The sequence below is a fragment of the Ambystoma mexicanum genome, chromosome 13 (genome assembly GCF_040938575.1).
Source record: "Ambystoma mexicanum isolate Mex_15411 chromosome 13, UKY_AmexF1_1, whole genome shotgun sequence".
NCBI classification, from domain to species: domain Eukaryota; kingdom Metazoa; phylum Chordata; class Amphibia; order Caudata; family Ambystomatidae; genus Ambystoma; species Ambystoma mexicanum.
Window position 1 is genome coordinate 545,045,102 of NC_090938.1, and position 26,378 is coordinate 545,071,479.

General features: G+C 46.1%; 1 protein-coding gene across 8 annotated transcripts in view; it reads left to right on the forward strand.

Annotated features, from left to right (window-relative positions):
• SLC25A39 (solute carrier family 25 member 39) overlaps nucleotides 1-11,879 on the forward strand; it is a 109,771-nt gene extending 97,892 nt beyond the window's left edge. For 5 of the 8 annotated variants that reach the window (XM_069634288.1, XM_069634290.1, XM_069634289.1 and 2 more), the window contains 3 exons: nucleotides 3,499-3,592; nucleotides 7,113-7,196; nucleotides 7,892-11,879. In XM_069634288.1, coding sequence (XP_069490389.1) covers nucleotides 3,499-3,592; nucleotides 7,113-7,196; nucleotides 7,892-8,010 — 297 coding nt within the window. In that variant the 3' untranslated portion in view covers nucleotides 8,011-11,879. The remainder of the gene's footprint in view (nucleotides 1-3,498; nucleotides 3,593-7,112; nucleotides 7,197-7,891) is intronic. The other 3 variants (XM_069634291.1, XM_069634292.1, XM_069634293.1) reach the window with 1 other exon arrangement.
• Nucleotides 11,880-26,378: the final 14,499 nt, after the last annotated feature.

The window sequence follows — 26,378 nt, forward strand, 5'->3', positions numbered from 1 at the left end:
CTGGGGGGGTGGGAGTAATATTCCAAACATCTAATTTAGTGGTGTTGGGATCAACATGATTTAACCAGTTCCTCTCTAATCCATGTATTCCCAGTTCCCTCAGTCTCTCATAGCCTAGTTATTTTTCTCAGTTGCTGTACTTGTTGACATATGTAAAGATTGTGTGTGGAATGATTGGCTTCAGAGAACTAGATTTCCTTAACGTGTTGATCATGGCGATGCAGTGGCCCAAATGCAAGATGGCACAGTGCCATATTGGACATGCTATACAGAGTGAGGTAAATGAGTTGGAGTACCTGTGAGACAATTTCCTAGCAAAGGTTTTCTGTCGAGCTGTGACAGTGCTGCACCTCTCCTGTTTACAAGGCCTTCATCGGACCATGAGACTGTTTCTGGCATCTGAGGAACAGGTGCTCTGACCCATATCAACAAATGTTTTGAGACACTTTAAGGTTTAATACTGCGCAGCCAGCTATGCCACTCTACCAGGCATGCACTTTTAAAGGCCATAAAATTAGGACTCTTAAGTCCAGAAGCTCTCCTACCTCCTTTCTCACTAAACCTCACATTTAAGTGGGGACAATGAAGTCCCACCATTGTTGGAAGCTGTTTGTTATTTTATCTATCTGAAGCAGAGTTGATGGTTTTTAGAGTTTCCACAGGAAGGCATTTGTAGGGCTGCAAAATGTACTATGCACCCATGCCTTTTTTAATGTATTGGTCTGAGCGCCTGAGATGATGTGAAACCTGACACAATCTTTGGTTGATTAATGCCCTGTATTTATTGAAGGGTACCTTTTTGTATGTTTTCAATTGACCTGTTGCTTTTTTGTTCTCGAATGTCCTTGAGTATGGAGGACCAGATGTGGGCTTAAGTTACTCACTGCAGTGACTACTGTACTCTTAATGCGCTGTCATTTGTCACATGCCACCCATCATCCTTCTTCTCCTTTAATAATTAATTAACAGGAGGAAAAGGACATTTGGTTTGGTACTGGGTGTGTGTGCATTGAGGCCCTATGTGGCACATGCACTTTAACACTACTGCACAGAATGCTCTGTCCCAATCTACTTTCCACGTCGTTCCAATCTACTTCCTGTGGCCACTGTCCCATACATGTGGACTTGGGAGTGCAGTAGTCATCTACTCCCCACCTCAACGCTGCTGTCATTAATTCATCCTATGCACTTCCCCTCGGCCTTGAAAGAATCCTGGATTTCATCCCTTTTCAATAAACCTACACTGGACCCGACTGTCCCGACCAATTACCAACCTGTAACAACTGTCCCTTACCTCCCGAAAATGATGGACAGAGTGGCCTACTTGCAAATCCAGGCATTCCTGGAGCTACACCACATATTAAGCACTCAACAATCTGGTTTCTACCCTCAGCATGGTACTGCCCTCCTAGACACAAAGAATCAGCTTGACTAAGCCAACAACATCGCAATTTTTCATTACTACTATTACTTGACCTTTCTGCTGTGGACCATGAAATCATGTGTCGGATCCTCACTGCCTTGGCCCATTCCTCAGCGGAAGCAGCCAAGTGGGTGCCTCCTTTCTGGCTGACAGAAGTTCCTGGGTCTTGCTGCTGCCACCCCTACACCCATCACATGCGGTGTACCCCAAGGCTCTTGTGTTCCCCCTACACTCTACAACGTGTGTACACCAAGCCGTTCTTTGACCACTTGGACTCCCTTTGTGTAGCATATACAAACTGTGTGGATGACTCACAAATCCTCATTCCTCTCACCAAAGATCACTCATCTGACTTGCTCAGAATATCATCTATGTAGCCATTCAATCATGGGTGGCCGCACACAGTCTTTGTCTCCATGACCAACCGAACCCCCCCCCCCCCCCCTTATTGGCCCAGCTCTCTCAAAACTAGACCAAGCCTACACCATTGAACGCCATACAATCCCAGTAGGTGCCGCTATCAACACTCCAGGTGTTTACCTGGACTCTGCACTAACTTTGACTCGTCAATCATATTGTGGCTTCTTTGGGTTACGCCCCTAAGCTTATTAATGTCAGCAAACACTTCCTCTCACCCAGGAGCACATACATTCCCAAACTTGACTACTGTAACTCTCTCCTATGCAGAACCACTGAAAAGAACTCGCACAAGCTACAGGTCATACAAAACAATGCCCTCTGGGTTTGCCCTTGACATTGGCATACAGGAACACAACTCGCAAGTCAGAAAATCTGCCCATTGGCTCCCTGTCAAGGACCAAATCCACTTCAAGATTCCATCCATAATCCATCGATGCCTGTTGAATGACGCCCCTCCTTACCTGTCCCAGAAAATCAAGAAGTACTCAGTGACAAGGCCAGTAAGATCAGCCTATACTAATCGCCTCACTACACCAAGCAGGGGGGGTGCAAGCTTCCGCTCTGTGGAAGGTGCCCCCACTACCACCTGCGATGGGAACCTTCATACAACTGCTTCAGGAAGAACCTCAAAACAACTTTGTACAACTGACATTCCTCACCTGTCTAATGCACCCACTTTTATTTGTGTGTGCCCTTCTCCCATCAACTTTCGAATGTTGCTCTCCCCCGCCTGCCCTCCCTTTTACTCTCTGCAACCAGCGCCTTGATGCCCACTGGCTTTGTGCGCTGCTTTACAAATGTACAAATAAAATACAATGCATCAAGAGATGGGGCTGGGGGGAGAGCCTCTCCGGGGACACTAGATGTGAATGGGTGCTACTGCAGGGCTTGCAAAATCTACTAGCCCACTAGCATTGTAGTTTTTATGCAAGCTGAGTACCATTTGCATGATTCTTGGCCTTGCTGGCGAGTATGGGGACATAAACTTTTTTGACTTACTGCAAACCCACTTTGTTGCAAATGGCAAATACAGGTTTCATGGTGCATGCTTGACAGCATTGTGGCAAATATGAAGTGTGCTTATGACGACATGCACCATTTTACAAAAAGCACTAGTAAATATTTTGTCACCAGTCACCTTGGGGGTAAGTGCATTTCTCTTAGGTTGAGTATGTAAATAAGTTCTAATGGGATTTTAATGATTTGACCATGCCATCTATTTAAAGGGTACTGTGGCATATTGTGACTCGCTGGGAGCACATTGTTCTGCAGAGAGATCCTTGATCTGATTGGGTTTGTGTAAAATATTGTGATTCTGCATCAGTGCTGCTCCAGATTTTGCCATGAGTCTGCTCTATGGCCATTGTTTTGTAAAGCTGCATCTTTCTAATCCCTGCTGCAGTGTACAGGGAACTCTCACTTAATTGACAATGTCTAAAAATAAAAGCGAAGTGTACAGTGAAATATTTCCAGCTGCTTTGAAAATTCTTCACTTTGCTGTTCAGCTCGTTGGGAGTTAATCAGTGTTGCTTGGCAACAGCTATACGAAGTCCTTTATTTGAGCATTGTTGAGAATGGCTTGGGTTTAGGCAACGTGATGCTACCAATTCTGAAACTTGGTGCATGTGTCACAGAGCATTGTTTCTCCTTTTCAGATTGCTGCAGTTCTCACCCTTCCCTTTGATGTGGTGAAAACACAACGGCAAATCGCTTTGGGAGACCTGGAGACTTTGAGAGGTGAGCAGCGAAGTAAGCATAGGCTTATCTTTTCTACAACATCACTTCAACAATAATGCCACATTCCACTACTAAGTGGTAATTACCCTTGGCTCATGTTAGGCAAGATTGTATGCAGTACCCTGTGGGAGACTGCACCAGCCTTGTCCTCTTGGCAATAGTTAACCCAACCTTTGGTATAAGCGGTAGAGTGGCTGAGCGGACAGGCGTTTCTCAAGAGGGGTCAGTGTGAGCTGTAGAGTTGCAACATAGAGTTTCACAGTGACAAGTACCCAAATACAACTTACGCTCAAGGTTTCTTGATTAAACAATTATTTTAACAGTCAGTTTGAATAAGCCTTTAACACTGAAATATACTTCTTAAATACACACTGTTTCAATAAATCAGTAGATACTCTGTTGGGATGGCACACAGACACTTCCTACATCCTGAGGGCACTGTGTACATTATATCACTGGTACATTTATACATTTAGAGCAATACTAAGTTTGGTGTCAAAAAGGAAATGGTTAGAGGAAGAAACAATGGTTAACAGGTTTCTCAAACAGGTAAGTGCTTTTGACCCCCCCCCCCCCAATGTAGATGAACCCTTTCCGAGCTATACAAGTAAGGTATCTGACTTTTTTTATTTTTGGGAGGGACAGATCAAAACACAGTCGGAGGTTAGAAGAGTCTTATCGGGGAGGCAGGACAGCCAATGTCAATTGAGCCAAGTCTAGGGGAGCTGAAGTTATTCTTGAGGGGAAGTAAACAGTCTTGCACAATGTTATAGACAGTTTTTGTTGAAAAAGAAATCCCTGTTGGGCCATAAGCTGGGAGGCTTGTGAAAGGCAGAGCTGTAAGCAACTTTACAAAAGGTAGTAAATGCAAGTCTCAACTGAGAGCAAGCAGACCACACAGCAAGTGCTAAGTATCCCTTAGTTTACAGTACCTTAGGTCTGAAGAAATTGGTTCCAGCTGGCTTCTGTTCCTGTTGTAGTATGGCAGACCCTGTTTTTCCTGGGCCTCCATCGTGGGGACAAGAGGGAGGTCGTCTGGGGACGCCTGCACTACGGTTTGAAGGTCGGCAGCAGCAATTGGCAATTTTCAGATCAGCGGCACTTCATGGTTTCAGCTTCTCGCGAATAGCACCACTGTTGTTCTCGGATACCTTGTGGGCTTTCCTTGCTTCTGGGGTCCAGCACTCTGAGTTCTCTTAATTAGTCCTGCTTTGAGGGAGTAGCAATGCACTCGATTCTGGTGTTCCTCTCCCTGGCACTCGGTTCCTGCAGCAGCAATGGAAGTACAGCCAGCTTCGAGAGGATTTCCAGATGAGTCCGTCTTGTGTCGATTGGTCCCACCAACCCAAGGGGAGAAGTTGTCCTTTGCAGGTCTTCTCTAGTCGAGGTGAATTTGGAGCTACTGCACGGCAGCAGGGCTTCACTGGGCAAACCGACCGTGTAGGTGTTACAGCAAGTGTCTCTTCCAAGTTCTTATTTGGATTCCTTAGTCCAATAGTCGACTCTGCCTTCCTCGCAAAAGACCTTGCCTTTTTATGCAAGTGTCTCCCATTCATTTGCAGCCTAGCTGTCACTCAAACAGCAGGGTGGCTGTCCTCCAAGGACAGCCAGCCAGCCAGCCAATCACCTTTGGGTGCATTCCTGTAACCAAAGAGACTAAGCACAGGGAGTTTCGGGCACCTCCCTCGCTTCCTGCCCTTTCACTCTTTCCCTCGCTTTCACGCTGGAGCCAGGGGCGGGCTTCACCAGTGAATCCTGCCAAAGATGAGACAAAACGAACAAAGGGACCAAACCTGGTTTAGCATCTTGAGTAAATCTCAAGAAGAACCTTTCCAACAAGAAATGGTGAAAAAAAAGATCAGGCCATTTTGACAAAATGGGCACCCATGGGTGCTTTTATGCAGCTGCCATTGCAGCCCGCAGTAGAAACGCACAATGGTAGGAAAAAGTAAACCACTGCCACCAGCCATTAATTGTAGAACGGGTAACCTAAAAATGTTACATGAGAAACTAGACAAAGGGGATACTAAGTAATCCTTTTGTAAGGTAGTGTGTGCTTGGTCTAGAAAGTTAGATGTAAGTGAAGTCAGTTGCACGTCACTACTCTTGGAAACAGTAGTTTAACCAAGAGAAGGTATTGAATGAAACCTTTGGGAAATCTGAAGGACTTCCCTGTGCCACTTCATTGGAGGTAAAACGATGATGCCCGTGGAGTTTGTCAGACTTCAAGAGAATATGTTCAAATCAGTGAAAAGTCCATGAGAGAATGGGAACAAGGTCTCACACTCTCCAGGATAAAAAGTCTAAAGAGAAGTAAAAGAGCTGGTGGTTCTCTAAGGTAGAAGCGGAATTGGCACATTTCTGAGAATTCTCCCTAACAGCCCAAGTTGGGCTACAGCAAAGTATGAGTGTTTAACAATGGCCAAGGGATTTGTTACCATTTGATAATGGCCTGAGGAGGGGCTAGTATTACTAACACCCCCCACTTATAGTGAAAGGTATTTTGAAAACTAGCAGTGACAAGAGAATGATTTGGAATGTTTGGGCGGTGTTGGGGAGCCGTGGTGGTGAACGGGTTGACAAGATGTGTGTGGCCTGTAGTCCAGCAACCAGTGTCATTCAGCACCTTCCATTTACTAACTTTGGACAGTTCCTCCTGTTGTCTAGCCACACACGGTACACAATATTGGCCAACAATGAGCCGCAACAATAATTTTCTGGTCATAGTCCACTCCTTTTGTGACTCTAGTGTGACATTATTATTCAACACGTGAATATCTCCACGCATGAGCAGGATTGTGGAACCGGTTTAAACAAGAGAAATATCCATTCAAAATAAAGCCGAATTAACCAAAAAAGCTTGTGCAATTATTATTTAAATGTATCCATAAATTAATTAAGACAAGCTGGTGGTTTTACCTGCTTTAAGTGGAACCCAGAAAAATACGTAATTGCAGGGAATTTACTGCTTACCTGCAAAGAGCACTGTCTGTCATTATTTTTTGTTCTAGATGCACACCGACATGCACCACTTGGTGGGGTGTTTTTTTCCCTCAGAAATATGGTAATGGTCTGATACATTTTAGTGACTAATATGGATTTACTGCCTAGTGCTATTTGGTTTGTCATATGCCCATGCACAAAGTGGGAGCGGTTCTCCTGGAGCCCGGAAAGGTGCTGCTTCACCCATTAAATATTGACATGGTAGAAGAGAACGAGGGGCTATCATGCGGGTGTTGATTGAATTGCGCTTTTGCAGTTACAGCAAGTTGGTAAGATTTATGAGGTTGATGAAGGTGAAAGGTAGGTGTGTGTGTGTGTGTGTGGGGGGTGGTGAGGGGGGTGTGGGGGGGGTGGGGGGTCCCGTCCCCCCCGACTATGAAAGTAATGATGCATTTCCCTTCATGCCTGGGTTACTTTGTATAGGGTTGTAGAATCATGCCCATCCCGGGTATACATAAAAGGTGAAACCGTATAGTTCACCTGATCCCTTTGATTTCTGTTAACGCAAATATGTGTTTTTCCACCACAGCATCTGCCCGCAACTCACACTCTTCTACCTGGCTGTTAATGCGGAAGATTCAGGCTGAGTCTGGGACCCGTGGGCTCTTTGCAGGTAAATGATAGGGTTTGCCTTTTTGAAGGTCTTCTTAGACTGTTTTGTTTTGCACTGCCCAAACTGGACTGCAGTTGATGGCGAATGGACTCTAAAGCCAGTGACAGACTATTTAATAGGTTTACAGTGCGGTTACACCTCTGCACAACATTCAAAGGACTACTCTTAATAAGTACGTATTCTCTTTTTATAACCATATCCTAGTAGCTACTGCTCGTGATGTCTGTGCAAATCTGATTCCCAATAAAATGCATTTTATCTTAATCCTCAAGGGACACCCCTGACACCCAACCCCCCCTCCCCCCCCCCCCCCCCCTATTACTTTATATCAAATGTAAAGTGATTTCACAGACCACATGACATGGTGGCTCTTGTTGGGAAACTTGTATGCAATAAGTGGCACCCACCCACCCACTGTGTATTACAGTATAATTGCAGTTAGGCGGTGTCCTGTGCTGAGGCATACACTGTAAATAACTGCTACCGATTGTGGGAGGCTGTTAATTAGCACTTCCAGCTAATGTGCATCTTAACATTTGGCGGCATTGCGTTCTGTAAGAGCAGTTGTTCAATAGAGGTTGACTTTGCTAGGAGGAGATGCTCCGGCATCCTTGGAATTCTCATTTGGCAGAGTTCTTGTCTGCTTCCTAATGTGAGGTGGCTAAGTGTTAATTTGGTCCCATCTTTTCTTGCAGGGTTTCTACCACGTGTTATTAAGGTGGCCCCTGCCTGTGCGATCATGATCAGCAGCTACGAGTTTGGCAAGACCTTCTTCCAAAAACTGAACCAGGAGAGGAAGCTACGGAACCTGTGAAGTTCTCGTGCTCGCCGGCGACCCCTGCATTTCAGTTACAAGAGCCTGCAAATGGTTTTCCTGCATCACCCAAAGGCATGATCATTAGGCCACATATGGAGTCTTGCAGTGCCCACCACATCTGTAGCCCTCTGCAACATCACAAATCGGAGTGAGTCCTCTTTCACCATCCAGAAGATGGTGCACCCCAGTCTATGTGGAACCCTGTTAAACATCAAGGAGGGTTGGTGAATGCAAGTATGTTTTCCAGATGCTGGGTTTCCCAACCATGTGCCACAGTCTTTATAACATCTGGCTGCAGGCCCTATAGTCACTGATGAAGCTTCGTGTAACCTTAAGACTGATGGAATCGCGTGCTACGTTAAGAGACATGAACTCTGCAACATTTTGAGCCAGCGATTTGGGCATTCTGATATTTTGGTACAGCCGATGTTCTATTTGACTATGAGAGATAGTGACTGTGCCCCTTTATGCAAGATAAAAATCTGGGACCTGATCCTTGTATTCAAGTTAAGACCATCAAGAGCCTGGGGACAATGCATCCTTTTACAACCCAGAGGCTGCTTCAACCAGCCTAATGCAGCACACACTCAATCGAGCCATTCGGTGGTCGTCATGCAGCACTCTGAAGTAGGAGCATTTGCACACAAGTATTAGCCATGGACTGTTGCCCACGATCACTGCCCCCCACATGCATTGAGATGCAGTTTCATGTGAGTCACCTAGAGGCTGGAGTATTGTACAAATAAATAGGCCATCAAAGGCTGCAGGTGGCGGGGTCTTCTGCATCGCTCAGCAGTCAGCCTATGTACCCACACATGCAGCCTTGTAAATCATCGGGACTGCAGCTTGGTCATCTTGTCATTCAGAGGCATATGCCACATTTGATCCAGTGACGGGATCTGAATGCTTCATTCGGAGGCATGAACATCTGGCAACACCTGAAGCGTTGTGCAAGAGCCTGCACCAGGTTCTTGAGTGTGAACCACAAGAATGAGCATCCAGTCCTATTCAGTAAAAATTTGCATGGAGCCTCATCTGCAGCCAATGGGTCATGCAGCACGCTCTATCCAGACCCAGTAGTATTCATAGCCCGTACAGAGATTGCTGCTGGGAGATCACATAGAGCAGTTTGAAATATACACCTTCTTTAAGTGTGCACTAAACCATGAGCAGGCCTAATCCAATCAATGCCTGTGTATGTTTAAATCGCATCACTACCTCCATGGGACCTATCATCACGGTCTACGTTGGCCCAAGGCACACTTCCATACAAGAAGACACTTCCAGCGACAAGACGATCAGCTGTTTGGAGCTGTGATCTTCTCTGGCCATTGATCGTCAAAAGCAGACTTTGGGCCTTGGGCAGTGGCTGTGTTTGGCGACCGTAGCATACCATTCCTCTCTTTGTAGCATTGGAGATATAGCTATGTGCGACAGGGGACCTTGCACAGCACTCACTGTTTTGTGTAGTCTGGGTACATCTGGATCCTTCAACTGCACATGTACAAGTGCCTTCCGTGTGTTGCACTGACTGAAGAGCCTTCTCAGCACTTAGGATTAGGGGAGGGTGTTTTCTTTTTGCTCCTTTGCCTTTTTCTTTTTTTTTTTTTTGGGTCCAAAAAGCCATATTCATTTTCCGATCCTGGTAACTATGATATGGGTTGACAGCACTTTGGAGGAGGAGGTGCTACCACTTTACTTTTCTGCATATTTGAAACTGCCGGTTCCTAAAACCCACTGTCCCCCCCTTCTGCTAGGCGTAGCAAGACATGCAGCATGAGCTTTTTTCTTTTTTTGGGGGTGGGATGGGTGAGGCGAGGAGGGGTGCCTGCGTGCAATTACATGGTTCACTTTTAGTACCACCTTCTGGCATGAGAAGACAGTGGCCACGAATTACTGCACTGTGACCATTGAGCCTCTCAGGACCAGCCATCGGTCATTGCATGGGCTGTAAAACATGGGCATTCGTTGCTGCTTGGGGAGGAATTCTTAACCTCCTGGCAGAGACACCACTACTTGCAAGATCTTGGTGCCCATTACCATCAAGAACAGACTGTATAAAGTAAATCCTTGCCATACTAGGCATTAGGCATGGATGACATCTGGTTACTTTGACCAATTGTACATGGGTAAAACGCCAACGGGCACAGGGGTTTCAACTGGTTAGACATAGGATTGTCTTGTTGATTTGGGGTTTGCATATCTACATCTGTCTTTGCTGCTTAGGCTTGTAAATACATTCCAGAGCCTCGGCTGCATAGACAATGTTACATACGCTGGGCTCAGCACCTCAACACTCAAACCATGGTTTCAGTTGCCTAGACTGAGAGACGTGCATAAGGATCTTGATTGAATGCAAGGGTCTGCAAGCTTTGACTCGTCAAATGTTAGGTGACAACTCACATCAGCCCTAGCCAGCATAGATAATGGTGAAGGATCATGGGAGATGTAGTCCAAAACATCTGGAGAGTGACAGGTTGCAGATCCCTGTAGGGCTATGCAGAGCCAAGTACCTCGCTGTGAATTGTGAAAAAACACACAATCACAAAGCTTAGCAGTTTAGACTTAGGAAAATGTACTGGCTGCTCGCTTCTGCATATTCCTTTGAAAAGATGCAAGAAACACTTGCTATGTTTGGAAATGTGCATCATGACTTACGAATTAAGCACGTTTGGGCGTCTTGTCTAATAGAACTTGAACATGCTCATCACTGTCAGCTGTGTAGACAAAGTGCCCTAGGAGCCTTTACCATGGCTGTGGCATTGTTTATGCAGGTTTTGTGACTGCCTAGACAATGATGTACAGACACCCTTCTTCTTGCATGCTTTGGAGGGGGTGGAGCCTCATTTATGTCTGAGAACTGATTTTTTGTTGTCTGGTGGCAAAGACTTAAAATGGAATGTCATACAATGTTGCAGCTTTGCTCTGTCTTCCACCTTTGCTCACTCCAAACGGTCTGTCTTTTTGTTGTACCACCTGCAAGATTTGTCGGTAATGTTTAATGAGCAGCCTGCCATTTCAAATAGATCTGCCTAAATGTCACCTATTGATGAAGTATGGCATGAAAAACGCTGTGCAGTAAACCACGATTAAGAAAGAGGGTGTTATAATAGGGAAGGAAGAGTGTATGTTCTTGGAAAAACCTTGTTCCTAGTCATGTTGCAGCAAACACACACTGGTGGTGAGGGTGTTGTGGGAGACCAATATACACTGTGATATTTACACCAGTGACACTGATCAAAAACCACATATAGGAGCAGCAGTGTCCTGGTCTGGGTATAGGGGCGCAGGCGGGTCTGTTTTATGTTCTTCAAGTTTCTTTTTAATTTTCTGAAATCTCAAGAACCTATTTTTGTGGTTTAATAGATGTCATTGTTGTTTATTGCGAGTAAGCGCATGTGAGGGGGTTTGCCATGGAATCTGTCAAACATCATCCACTGTGGCATGCTGACGGAGCATTGTGGGAGGACGTCATTTGAGAACAAGTTACTGCTCTTTTTCCGTGCATGCTGGTGTGGAGTGTTGTTGCCCAGTATGCTCTCGTTGTCTCCCGTCATCACTGTGCCAGCCAAGTCTGTGAATGACAGTTCATAAATGGGAATGCTATGCTCCAAGCAAGTAGAATGAGTGATGGAGACTGGATGGTCTGGCCGGTATGCAGCAGTTTTTATTCACAGGGAAAGAAAGAACAGCTTCTTTCCCCAAATCACAAGAGTGACTCACTTTCTTGATGAGCACTGATCTTGAGAAACTGATCTTGCCTTAATGCTTTATTGATTGTTTCAAAAGGTAGCTCTTGTAAGGATAAATGGATGGTGATTAATTAATTATTAAATCCTGAGCAACGTAGCCAATTTTCTCTCCAAGGAGCATCTCCACCCAATTAATTTTCTTGGAAAAAAATTACAATCGCTGGGAAGAATATTGTCTGACTTCCAAACGATCACCCATAACAGGTAGTAGAGGATGCAAGTCATTGTTCCCTTGTTATGGCCCTAAATCCCCAACTGCATGAATTGACATATTCTTTACAAAGCTCTCCTCTTTTTAAAGATAGTTTTATTTTATTGATTTGTTTATTAAAAACCTTTCAACCATTAAGAAAAATCACATTTAAATTGATACACATAATACATGCATTCTTAACATTACAAACCGGAATAACATTGTATAAAAACTACAACAGTGTAGATTTCTACCCCGAGTTAATATTACTACAGAAAGTATTAGAATCTCCAATAGACTCCTAGCAATGGTAATGAAACAGGTAAAAGTGTAGTACCTCCTATACCTAAGCATTTTAATACGGTCAATATTATGAGGATCGTTTGAGCACAGTACATTAGCCTCCATAAATGATCACAAACCAGGTTAAGTGGCTAAAACTAAATCTGAAATGCAAATCTAATAGCTATGGGCACAAGACCGCTGTCTCAGCCAGGTTACAATGCTGACAGGTGTTGGGTGAGTCTTGGCATCATGAAGGTGCAACATACCTTTAGTGTGCAAAAAGTTCATACACACTCTTAAAAAGTGATGCCCTAGATTGGCGTTCGGGAACTTATTAAGATATGAAGGAAGCGCCTCTCGCTTCTTGTGCACCTACTTCAGGTCATCGTACAATTTATAGCTGGATAAATCATGAATTGTATTTATCCATTTGTAATCCCACGGTTTCCTCTTAAGGCTTGGTGGATTTTGGACCACCATGACCGTGCCCCCAAATGTAGAGAAAGAATGTTTTAACGATTATCTCTGCTTGTGACGTGGGTCCTTTTTTGTAATGTTTGTTTAGGCTATGGTCCTTCCTCCTTCTACATACCCATGACCCACTATTGTGAACTGCAAAGGACATTCTTCCATGGCATCTCTAAGATCCTGGTTGCCTTCTGTTAATACAAAGCAAACTAGATTGAAGTATGCACAATGATATTGATTAGAGATTGGAGCTAATAATCGCCCATGCCCTGACAGAACAGGCAATGGCTTGCCATCTAGTGATTAAGTGACAAACATAGCTCCGGTAGGCTGGGCCTCCATAACGAAGTGCACAGATGTGGATCAATGAAGGTGCAGCGTCTTACCAATTTACATTGCTCACCTGCAAAATATAAATGGTCCCAAGAGTGTTTGCAAAATAGTTTGCCATTGTAACAGTACACTAAGCACCAGAATCGTTTGCGGTTTTATCTATACCCGTCTGATGAGCAAATAAATATGACGTCTGACAACAAATGCCAGACAAGCCAGCATTGCGGCATACATTGGGATTTAGTCGAGGCTAATTCAGTCTTGCAGCTGTCCAACACTCAAAACCTCTTAGATTGGGACACAAAGACTGATTGATTGCTTTTCCAACACAGGAATACTCCTATAATTGGAAGAAGAAGAAAAAAAAATCCATTTTGAATGCAAGAGAAGTGATGTAACTTGCGAAGGATGACCATGTACATTTATCTAGCTCAAGAAAGGCACAGTAATCCTGAAAACAGTTCAATGATCACGAGCTGTGATCTGAACTGCAGATGTAGTTGGGTCCTTGCATTGGTGAGAAGTGCACTGTTTCCAATGCGTAGAGCGTTGACCATTGCAGAGTCTCAAGTAAGCAAATCAAAGGACAGGTCAGTCGGACAAGAAGCCCAGCTGGCGCACATGAGGCTGAGGGAAATGCAAAACCCATAATTTAAAACTGGATAATTGCCAAAGGAGTCCTAATTATGCATCTACAGGTTATAGCAAGCCGCATCCTAATATCTAACAAGACCCATAATTGCATTTGAAGACTACAAGGGTTATACATCTTGCTGCTGATCATGTGCCATCTTTCAAAATTACATTTCATGAGGGCATTTTAATGTATGCAAGTGGGAATTAGGTCTTGCAGCATTAAAGGATATTCCATACACAGGACACCACACCAAATGGATCTGTTACACACAAGTAAACAGTTGCAACTATTTCGGATTCTGGTTTTCACTGGGGGACTCTAGTGGCTTCCACCAATCTCACTGGTGCAGCCACGTGGGCATGAAGATTCAGAACTTACTGATGATTACTATTTTGTTTCCTTTAATCTTTCAAGAATGTATGGCTATATTAAGTGTTAAGGCTGGTTTTGCACCACTGTTTTGTGGGCACTTAAAGCACTGACCTTAAGGGCGGGGGGCCAACACACCTGGCAAGAAAGGGAAGCCAAACCTCTCTTAGAGGCTGTTATCGTGAAAGACTTAAATCATGGGTAGGGGTAGCAGATTACACACATCTCTTGTATATACTTTATTAATACACAGAAATCTAGAAGTCCAACAAGTACTTGAGGTATAAAACACAGTATTTTTTTAAAACGAGACGCAGTATAACAAATAGTATTGTCCTTAAAGGATTATCCTTACCTCGCAGCCTATAAGTGGGTTCTCTACCCCAGGTAGGCACCCAACATAAATGAACAGGGCGAGAGAACAAGGGAATGAACCTAACAAGCAGATAAGTCCTCCTAAAAGTCTGCACGTCTTTATTTTTTTATATTTGTTTTGTTGTTGCATTTCCTAAATGCTCAACCGATCTCTGTTATATGTGGGCTCAAAGATGGCTTTAGATAATAGGAAATATTTTCAAACCAAAGCCAAAGCACCTGCTCTTCCTAATCCTCCTTCCACCGTCCCTGTAATCAATGTAGGAGCGTTCCAGGACAGGTAGAAAGTTCAATAGGAACCAGTAGGATTCCAGTCAATGAGTCATCAACCCAGGTGCAGACTCCAGCAAACAACCCCACGGAAATCCAGACCCCAAAGAAGAGTTCCAGAGGTTAATGGACGAGCCAGAAGCCCTAGAGCAGCAGTATTCAAATAGTACCCAAGGAGGTGCTTTGTGTTAAAGTGTAAGAACATTGTGATATTTATAGAACATTTATTCAGCAACAAATGGTCAAAATGACCAACTGCATAGTGAAGTAACTCGTCAAACTGGCCCACATTAGCCAAAAAAGGTGGCACATTTTGAATGGCCCACTAGCATTTTGTATTTTTGGTACAGGCATTGCCCTATAGGCCAGTCGAAGCCTGGCTGCTCATCCATAAGGGCGAGGGGACGCTCACCCAGTGGCCCCCCTCACCCATTATGGAGGAGTGAATGAGCCAGCCCAGTGAAACAATGAGCACTCCCTCAGCTGCTTTTTACAGCTGAGGGAGTGCTTCTGGGCTGGCTGAACTGTCAAAGGGAAACCCTAAATCAAAGGACAGGTCAGTCGGGGTGGGGGGGGGGGGGGGGGGGGGGGGTGGGGGGGGTGTGTGTGTGTGTGTGTGTGTGTGTGTGTGTGTGTGTGTGTGTGTGTGTGTGTGTGTGTGTGTGTGTGTGTGTGTGTGTGTGTGTGTGTGTGTGTGTGTGTGTGTGTGTGTGTGTGTGTGTGTGTGTGTGTGTGTGTGTGTGTGTGTGTGTGTGTGTATATATATATATATATATATATATATTATATATATATATATTTGGTCCATTGAACTGATTTTGGCAAGTGGTAGTTAGATGGGGGAAGGAGGGTTGTACAGCAAAGGCATTCTAAAAATGCCTAAATGCCTTTTTTGCACAATCCACCTGCCAAAATGAGCTCTCCTGAGGTGCTGTGGAGCCCAGGGGACAGGATGGTATTGTTGATTGTGTTAGGCCTAGTGGGGCCCGGGGGACAGGGATGGTAAATTTTTGCTGGACATCTATCATAGATGGGCAGTAAAACATGTCATGCCTGCCTCCTGGGCCCCCGCAGCAGCAATTTCAAACTGTTTGGAAATTTACCAATTTTTTTTAAAGAATGCTCTACAATGCAACATTTTAACCCATTATTTGGCTCGGGGGAGGGGGCCTAAAAGGTTTGAAGACCACTGGCGTAGTGGATTTACGATGCAAGGCAACTTCTTTGCTTGTGTATGGACATCACACAATTCGCAGCTATCTCTATAAAAAAAAAATAACACCAACACAGAGGGGCAGGTTAAGGGGGTACCGAACAATGTATTGTTTGCTCAGGGGGGCCTTTGCATAAAAAGTTTGAAGACCACTGCCCTAGAGGAAGATGCGGCCGGACAGGAGGACGCCCAGTAGAGGTCAATGGGAAATGTGTATCGGGTCCTGGTTGTCAATCCTGCTGACCCAACACCAGTCTGCAACTGCTTAATTATTTCTTCAATTGCATTGTAGGACCCTGGTAGGGAAGGGAAAGAGGAGTGCAACCCAGAATTCGCCTGGCTACACTGATATGCCCTTCCTGCTTCATTTCACTCTCATGCTGATCATCTGCAAATATGCACACAACCAGATTTAATGTTGCATTCTCTCATGGTGTTCTCTGGCTTGGCTAGCTTTTCTGCCCCGTCCCCTCTGCATACCCGTTGATCCCTGCTGTTAACTTAGAGGCTAGTGAATTGTTGACACGTAGAAACAAGTTACAGATCTCTTGTACCTTTTCTTCCTGTGCTTTCCGTAGAAATGTCTAGCTTTGAGTTACTGAACCATATTGCTTCATCTTATTCTATACATTGCAGTGTGTGCGAGTACACACTCTGCAACACTTTAATTTTTATACAGTCAGTATGAGATTCATATGTCGTGGAATCCTGTGTTTCTCCTGTGGTGTTCTTTCCTCATGTCCCCGCTATTAAAACAATAAGGTTACTGGAGGGTTTAAGCCCGCCGTGCTCTCCAGAATTCAACCTCCGATGATTCTCTGAAGCTCAACAGAACAGCGCGTAGTCCCACGACACTGGGTTCAACTCTCTCTGTTGTTCATGCACCTCACGGAAATGCTGACCGTGCAATGTTAACTGCATGCCACTGTTTTTTGAAAACTTGCTGCTGAGCACAAGTTCTTTTTTTTTTCTAGTATGCACTTGTAGTGTGAGTGTCCTTAAGTATATGTTATTTTAAAACTAATTGTTCCAGCCTTCTGGATGGCATTTGATCAAGTCAAAAATGACCCATCAAGATTAACCAGTCCCTGCTTGCTCAAATACTTTTGATGAAAGGCATTTGAAAGCCCTTAACCCAGATTCCATCTCTTTTCATTGGAGGCTTATTTCACCAATCAGTGCTGAACTCTTTTTCACCACCTTAGGAAGGGAAGAATGCCTTCTCCTATGATGGTTTAGGTAAGGAAACGAAAGAATAATAAACACCAAGACTGCCCAATCACTGTCATTCAATCAACTTCAGTCCCTTAACTTAAAATTTCATGTAACCTGCAGAAGTGAAGCAGCCCCCCCACCTTAAGTACCACTCAAAGCTCTGCCTGTGACTGCAGTGTGCCTCAATAAGCTGACAATGTGGTTGTAACTAAAGCCATCCCGTGGCCATCTATGTACTGATGTTGGCAGTTTCTGTGACAACTGCTCCAGCACAATAAAGCAACCCGGTAACTACAGAGTTAATTTACTTGGTGTGTTTTTTAGGATTCGGTGCCCAGGATTTTGCTCCCCAAGCCAGCAAGGAAACAGGAATCTGGAGGATTTTGCTGAGGAAGACTCGGCTGGTGGATAGGAAGACTCGGCTGGTGGATAATAAAGGCATGCAGCTCAGCCGAAAACATTCCCAGTGTGGGACAGTGGCTGGAGGCACCCCCAGGCAGGGCCTTGAGTCCCCTAGAGAAAGGGGCTGGCCAAAGGCATGGTCACCTATTTGCTAGAGAAGCCTAGGGCAAAGGGTCAGATGACCAACCACTCTGGTTAGTCAGTAGGATTGCCACTTAACCAAAGCCACCCCTGCAGGATGTGAAACCAGTTTAAGCCAATATGGAGGCTGCCACAAAGGCTTACAAATATCCCATGTGGTCAGAACTGTCATTTTAAGGCTATGCCATATTTTCCATGAGCAAAGAGATCCCTAAACTACATAATGGTCGAGCGCAGGCTTTAAAAATAGAATGACGCCCTAGTGGCTACCCAAAAGGTACATCTGGCTACCAATGTGGTAAAATGGTTTGCACCTCTAGTGAAGTCAAAACTTAGTAAAGCTGCCACCAACCAATACCCTTAAGCCAATGTAGGGTGGTAGAATCATCCTAGGGCACAAATTGGATTGGGCACTTTTGGGGCAGCCCCATACCATATACCTTAAGTAAGATATAGAAGGGTTGCAATGGCAGGGGAACTTAAGGAGACGTCTTGCTCACCAGCAAAAAGAAGCTGGTGATTGCAAAAAATAAATGTGTTGGGGGAAATCAAACATTTGAGGGGCCCTAAAAAGTGGAACATTGGAATTTCGCTATTAAGGAAATGCAAGAGACATTACACTTTACAGTGATGTGCTATGCTAAGTGGGAGCTGTTTGCAATATAGTGTTCATCAACTCACTGAATAAAAAACCTGCCTAGAATTTGTCAGAGCGGAACTTGCATATGATGAATTTTTGTTGGTCGGCAAAATTCACTGTCCTTTATGGTACATAGCTAAATAAATTGTGTCTAGGCGCAGGTGATATTGGTAGAGAACTTGCCGAGGGATCAATTGACATTAAGTTACATAGTTGAAATTAGGAAAAAATTATATGTTTTAAGGTTTCTCCTAAAAGCTAGTATTTGAGGTAATATATCGAAAGCTGAATTGGGAGATTGTTCCAAAGTTGAGGTCCAGCAACATAGATTTTCTTTCCTCCCCTAACACCCCCTTGTAGAGGTGCAACGAGAGGGGGAAATAATTAAAAGATGCAACTGGGTTGAGCGAAGAGGGCAGGATGGTTGGTAGAAACGAATTTTATCTTGTAAATACTGTTTTATAATTGATTTGATGATGGACCGGGAGCCAATGCAAACATCGTCAAGATAAGAAGTGGGGAAAACTGTAGGCGCATAAAAAATTGGATGGGTGGCTGCATTTTTAGCGAACTGTAAAGGTAGTTGGTGAGGTGTGTATGTATGTATGTATATATATATATATATATATATATATATATATATATATATAATGCATTTGCCTAGTCAAGGCAATCATTCACCAATGACCCAAACACACTAGCAAGAGACTTGTAAGGGAGATGAGGTAGACCACGTTTCAGTATTCAAAGGTAGAAAACAACTGATTGGACCACTGAATTAACTTGTGAGTTAAGCCTAAATTCAGGGGTCCAGATGGTTCCCAGGTTTTTAACCTTCTTAGAAAATGTGTTTGAAGGGCCAAATAGTTGAGCTGGTGTAGGTTGGCGTGACAAGTCATTTAGTAAGTGTTTCGGCCCCAGTAGCATTAGCTCAGTTTTATTACGGTTAAGTGGGAGGTTATCAGTCAACTAGATGAACTACCTATTTTCTTCAAGACCCCACTGTATAGGGTAGAAATAAGTCTACCTGAATTTCAGAAGGACTTAAATGTGTACCTTGAACACTAAATACTTCAGGAAGACTGTTAATTGTATTTTAAGCAAGGGTACAAGAGTACCGCGGCTAAGATAAGTTTGCCAAATGGGTACTTGACTGCATTTGTTTGATAAGTAGAGGTGCGCACAAGCATGGATTGCTCTTGTTGCTTTCAAGGTAATATCGTCCCACATGACTTGCAGAGCAGTGAAATGGAGCTCTGTTAACACAGTCACACAACTTAAATGTACAAACCGATACAGGAGCAGATACTCCAATGAGGCATTAGCTTATGATCTAATCCTTTGATATACAAAATCTAGAAACACTCAATTTAACAATGTTTGTGCACACTGCCAAATTCCATTGATATAAACCATTCCTAACTTGCCTTGCAATTCATTTACATTTTTCGGTTTCTCTGACACAGAATTCCTTGAAGGAAGAGAGGACCTGAGTTAGACTGAGGATGGACCAAAAATGGCTTGCCTTAAATCATGAAATCACTTGCATTCCCTAAATATATATGTTAAAGATTCAACATGACTAGTTAATTTGCAAAGTTGGCATGTTCCATCTTTAAATGGCTTTCCTTTCCAAGAGTCGTTGACCTCAGGTTGCCAACATATTGAAATCTATATTTAAGAAAATGCTGGTGTCTATTTCTGCATGCTAGGCAGGAAGATTTTTTAAAGACATTCTACAGCCCTCTGTTTCAAGGTCAGTTTACATTGGATTAATTCCAAATCATGGACAATTGCTTCCAACTTCAGTACTTTCCTGAATCAATGCACTGAATGCTTTTTTATTTTAAACTGGTCCATTTCCAAGGGCTTTGGATCATTGATAACAGCTTAACAAATGTTTTCTCTTGTGGAGAACCAGCCTCCAATATTAATTTCCTATACATTGCTAAGAGGATTGTTGAATCCATTAATTAAGCCGTTGCTCTAAGCAATAGAGAAATGAAGGATGGGTTCACACTCCACTAAACTATGAAGTTGGTCCCAGCTCTTCCCAGAGGAATTCCACCGTGGTATCGCTACTCCAGCTAACTATCTTTGTAGGGGTTTGGTTTCAGTTTTTTTGTTGTACGTCAAGCTGTTCTGTCTAAGGCTCATAACTATGGCCCCTAAAAGTCTGCAACCATCACTTTATTTTAAAAGCTAGAGTACATGGTTGGAAGTTGTGATCGCTCCACCTGTCTTATATTTTTTAAATACGGTATAAGGCTGTTTATTTGTGTGGTCTTTAAAGCAATCTCATTGAAGATGATTCCCAGATGAATTCAGTGGGATACACCCTCTGTTTTTGAATCATTTAGTTACAAAGTAAAGGAGTATTTCATTTTTCCAAAGCATAATGTGTTGCTCTTCTCCAGCATTGGATCTTACATAGATTCACATGCTGTGAATATTCCCGTCATCGGGCTGGGAATCCTTGGTAACCTAAAGCATGTTAAACTGTCACTTTTTTGCTCTATTATAGTCAATTTGGGCTCAAACTGCTCACAGCCAAAAAAAACACCTCCCCTGTCGGCCATCTTTAGATTTCTTTTACCGCATGTTGGTGCAGGGAGTCCTCAAAAATCGTCTCTTCAACATGTCTATTAATACATTTGGATTTTAAAATCTTTTCCAAGAAAAATATATATATTTTTTTACATCTACTCGATTACTGGCTTTGGCGGCGATAGTGGTAGCTTCGTAGACTGTTCCCGCTAATCTTCGATGAAGTTTCGTCTGTGCAGTTAGGCCTGCCTCATGGCGGAATCCACGAGGAAGAGCCTGTTCAAGGCCTGTACCCGCTGTGGACTGAAGAATGTCTTTGTAGAGGACTAGCACAACAACTGCCTTCATCCTCACCATGTCATCCAGGACTGCAAAATCTGCCAGTTGTTCTCCAACACAACATAGCAGGATTGTCACTGTTGTCCTGTTGCGTTGTTTGAGGACGACGGTGTAGCCTCTGACTCGGTACGGAGTCATGTCTTGTTAGGGTGTGTCAGGACGGCCCAGCAAACCATGCCACCTGTAGTAAAATGTCTAGGTCGCATGAAGTCCAGGCCATCGGCAAGAAGAAGCATATAAACACTTCTGGCGACAAGCCCAGATCCAGTGCCTAAGCAGTGTCAGCAGGGGAGGAGAGCCAAGGCTCTTTACATCGCCACAGGCGGCAACGTCTTCTAAGTCCATGTTGAAATCGGGGGCCATTCTTCGCCTTCAATGAGCCAGTTATTGTCGAAATCAGTGACAAGGCTGTCATTGTCGATGACCAAGCCTCCTTCTTGGTCGTCTACCTCAAGGCCATTGACGCCTCATCAAAGAAGCCGCTGACGACCAGAACCACCTCGTCATCGACCACGACAACTGTGTCATTGAGGATCTCGTCGACGGCATCTACATCCACGGCATCTACATCCACGGCTATGATACCCTCATCGATGAAACCGTTTATGGCCAAAAGTGGTTCTTTCCATACCATTGTTGCCACTGACATTGGCGTCTCCGACACCCACACCAGCACAGTGTCTGCATTGATGGGCCGTTCATGGGCATCTTTCCCTAACCGTAGGATGGCCTTGCTGCAGGGTGGTATTGTTGTCAGAGCCGAGTCTCTCCCAATCAGAGGATGTGGAGGAAGCAGATGAGGAGGCCATCCTGTCACTGCCGTTGTCGCCAGCACACAGGACAACCCCTCCCAGAGTTCATTGCGGGATGAGGCAAGACTGATCAGGCTACCACCTTTATCCCCTCTGCATTCAGCTCAAGCCATCAGTCTGCTAGAGCCATTGCTGCCTCCACAGAGAGACATGTCACTGGACATTTATCTACTTTAACCACTCTGGTGGTAACCTTGCAACAACGGCTGCCTGCACCAGCTCCGGTTGCAGAGCCTATTAGACAACCTCGTACAGATGTCCCCGGCCTTCCAGGGAAATGGATGACATTCTTTGTCCCCGCAGAAGGGGTAAGCACCATTCAGTGTTGCAGAGGCTGTCGGATACTGGGACAGACGCAGATCCCGACGACGTGGTCCCCACACACTCGACCCGCGCTGATGAATTTGACGATTTCATCATAGCTGATGGGGAAACCAGATGACATTCCTCTCAGGGACTCACTGCCTGATGAAGTGGGGGCCTTCCATGCGCTTATGTCCAGGATGGCCACTATGTTAGGCCTTGCGCCGGAGGAGCAGCGAAAGGAGTGTGTTGTACCAGCGCAGAGAGCAGTGCAGGAAATCTGTCATGTCTATCCCGCTGTTGGAAGACGTCTGGGAGAATGACCTGCCGCCTTAGCGCAACTGCCAGGGCTGAGAAAGACTGGTGCGACAAAGTACAGAGCCCCAGAGAGCACTGCCGCCTGCATATGCACTCAGCCCACACCAGACTCTTGTCTCTGCAGCTGGCAGAAAGAGGTCGGTTGACCTATCTTGACGCCTTTGGTAAGAAGATCATTACTACCACAGCCACAACTCAGGGTGGCTAATGCAGTGGTCATACACGCGTTACAATCACGAGCTGTGGTAAAGGTTGGGTCCCTTGCTGGAATTTCTGCCGGATGACAAGAAGCAGGAGACCTTCGACATCTTCCTTGAAGGTGAGTTGGCATCAGGTCATGCCGTTAAGGTCAATGTGGACATCGCTGGTACTGGTTTTTCGCCAGCTTGGGAAAGGAGCGGTCCTATGCAGGCAGGGTTGGCTAAAGGCCCCAGATTTTCGACCCGATGTCCAGTCCAGGGTCGTGGATATGCCCTTTTTGGGAAGAAGGTGGATGAGGCCTTAAAGTACATAAAAACGGACACAGAAACCTCTCGCTCTTTGGGCACATTACAGCAAAGGCGCCAGTCCTTTTGTTCAGGAAAAGGGGGCTATGGCAGGACCTTGCGGGATAACCGCACCATGTACCAGTCTTCCTCCTCTTACAAGACCCTCTTACTAATCAGGGGACCAGTAGCTGGAAAGTAGCCAGTTCTACAGGGGTTCGCAGTGATGGTTTGGCTTCTCCCAATCTAGGGGCCAGTCCGGCAAACAGGCATGGCAAGTTAAGGGCCAGGGCCTCCCTTTTCAGCACCCCGGTGGGAGGATGACTGTCAAGGTTTGTTGAAAAATGGACCAACATCACGACCGACAAATGGGTGCTATCACTCCTCCAGAAGAGCCACTTGCTGGAGTTTGTGGACTATCCACTGGGCATTCCTCCCGTGTATAAACCGGAGAAGTTTCAACACCTCTTGCTTCAAGAAGTATGAGCTCTGCAGCAAAAGGGTGCAGTGGAGAAGGTTCCCAAGGACGGGTTGGGCACACAAGTCTACTCCTGCTACTTCCTGGCAAGGCAAAATTCACTGCACATGTCGGGGTTGGAGGCCCATATTAGATTTGAAGGTGCTCAACAAGTTCCTCAAGGCACAAACGTTCCACATGGTCACACAGCCGGTGTTGTCCCAGCTACAGCAAGGAGATTTCTTGGCATCCCTCGACCTCGAGGATGCCTACTTTCACATCCCTATTCACCTCTCACACTGGCGCTGCCTACGCTTCGTGGTGGCACGAGTACATTATCAGTTCAAGGCCCTTCTATTTGTCCTGCGGTCTGCTTCGTGGGTATTTGCCTTGTGCCAGTGGTGGATCACCTGCAGCGGAGGTTTGTTCACGTCTACCTATATCTAGATGACTGGTTGGTAAGAGCCCCCTCCTATCTGCTGGCAGAAACCAACACCGCCACCGATCCTTAATGTGTTGGGGTAGCGATCTGTCAAACATCTCTCGACACCATCCAAGTCTGTTCTTAAGGGTTTCTTCAACTTCCCAAATTCGTGCCTGGTTCCATCGCAAGTAAGTCTCGACACCCATACCTGCACCGCAAGACCCTTGGACAAAAGGGTGGTAGCTCTTCTAGCCAAGGTGCGCCGTCTCAATGACGCCCAGGTAATGCCAGTACGCAACTACAAATTCCTGCACGGGATGTTGTCATAATGAATCCCGTTGATCACCAACTGTCCGTTACACATGAGACCAGTGCAAGAATTCCTGGATGTCCGCTGAATCCAAGCCTCTGGGTCCTGGGATGACTGTTTTTTTCTGACACCGGTTTTCAAACGGAGCCTTCGCTGGTGGTCAGTGATGGAACATCTGGTGCAGGGCCCCTTCAGGTTTCTGGACCATAAGGCTACTGCCATGACAGATGCTTCACTGGAGGGCTGGGGCACCCACTGTCAAGACCAACACGTCAGAGGCTTTTGGTCAAGAGGAGGAAAAAAAGCCAGCACATCAACCTGCTGGAGCTATGAGCAATACTTTGGGCCATGAAGTCCTTTCTTTCCCTCTTGATGGGAAAGGTGGTATGGATTTACACCAACTACACAACGTCAGTGTTTTATGTCCGCAAGCAAGGCCCCCCAGCTTTCTAGGGAGGCCCAAGCCCTGTGGCATTGCGCTCTACAGCAGGGCATTTTTCTCATTCTCCTTCATCTACCGGGATTCGGAACACTCTGGTGGACTCCCTCAGTAGGATGTTACGCTCTTGCCACGAGTGGGAACTGCACAAAGACCAGGTTCACTTGTTTCAAATGTGGGGCACTCCGGAAATCGACCTCTTAGCCACCCACGACAACAATCACTGCAAGACCTTTGCCAGCCGCTTCTCCATCCGGAGAGCTTGGGGGACGCCCTTGAGTTTACATGGCCAGGGAAATTTATGTATGCCTTTCCTCCCTCCCCCGACCACCCCCGATTCCTCTGGTGCCTTGACTCCTACACACTTTCAGACTGTATCAGTGCAAACTGATATTAGTATCCCCTGCTACTTGCCAAGACAGTTTTGGTATTCTAACCTCCTTGCCCTCTCGTCAAAACTGATCAAGCTGCGCCCACACCATTCGCTCCTGTACAGGACCAGTAGCCGTACTGCACCATGACCCGGCCTCTCCCAATCTGACTGGCCGGCTCCTGTGTTCTTAGAGTTAGGGGCTCTGTCCCTTCTGCGAGATTGCCAGGCGATCTTGGCCAGGGCTAGAGCTGCGTCCACCTTGAAATCTATGAAAGATCCAATGCTGGAGAAGGAGTATGTTACTTACCAGTAACTCCGGTTCTCCAACTGCCATCTGGGCCGTGCTGGTGAGTGGGTGAGCCCCCCTAGGCCTCGAGCCTTAGCACCGCTTGCACCCAGAGCCCCCCGCATGTCCCCCCAGCGCAGGCCGCGTCCTTCCTGCTTCCCCAGTGCCCGCCCTCGCTCCCTCCCACCATCCCTGATAGGGCGCTTCCCCTCCGGTGTATCTTCCCCACCTCGACCTGCACGCCACTGCCATCCGGGCCGTGCAGGTGAGTGGGTGAGCCCCCAGCCTCCCTAGGCCTCGAGCCTTAGCACCGCTTGCACCCAGAGCCCCCCGCGTGTCCCCCCCAGCGCAGGCCGTGTCCTTCCCGATTCCCCAGTGCCCTCCCTCGCTCCCTCCCACCATCCCTGATAGGCCGCTTCCCCTCCGGTGTATCTTCCCCACCTCGACCTGCACACCACTGCCATCCGGGCCGTGCAGGTGAGTGGGTGAGCCCCCAGCCCCCCTAGGCCTCGAGCCTTAGCACGGCTTGCACCCAGAGCCCCCCGCGTGTCCCCCCCAGCGCAGGCCGCGTCCTTCCTGATTCCCCAGTGCCCGCCCTTGCTCCCTCCCACCATCCCTGATAGGCCGCTTCTCCTCCGGTGTATCTTCCCCACCTCGACCTGCACGCCACTGCCATCCGAGCCGTGCAGGTGAGTGGGTGAGCCCCCAGCCTCTCCGGGCACTGCAGCACATTTAGCCTTGCCCCTGGCTGCTGCTAGTGGTCTGGGATCATTGTGTGTACTCGAGGCCAGCAGCCCCTCACAGACCCTCTCCCAATCCTCGCCCTCTTCCTGCTCCTCATCCTCCCACCACTCGACCCGCCCCCCTGCATCCATCGGCCCTGCCGGCCCCATCACTGCTCCTCCCAGGGCAACCCTCTGCCCGTACAGCCTACGGCTAGGGGCCAAAGACCCAGGACAACTTTAACATAGGCGGTTCC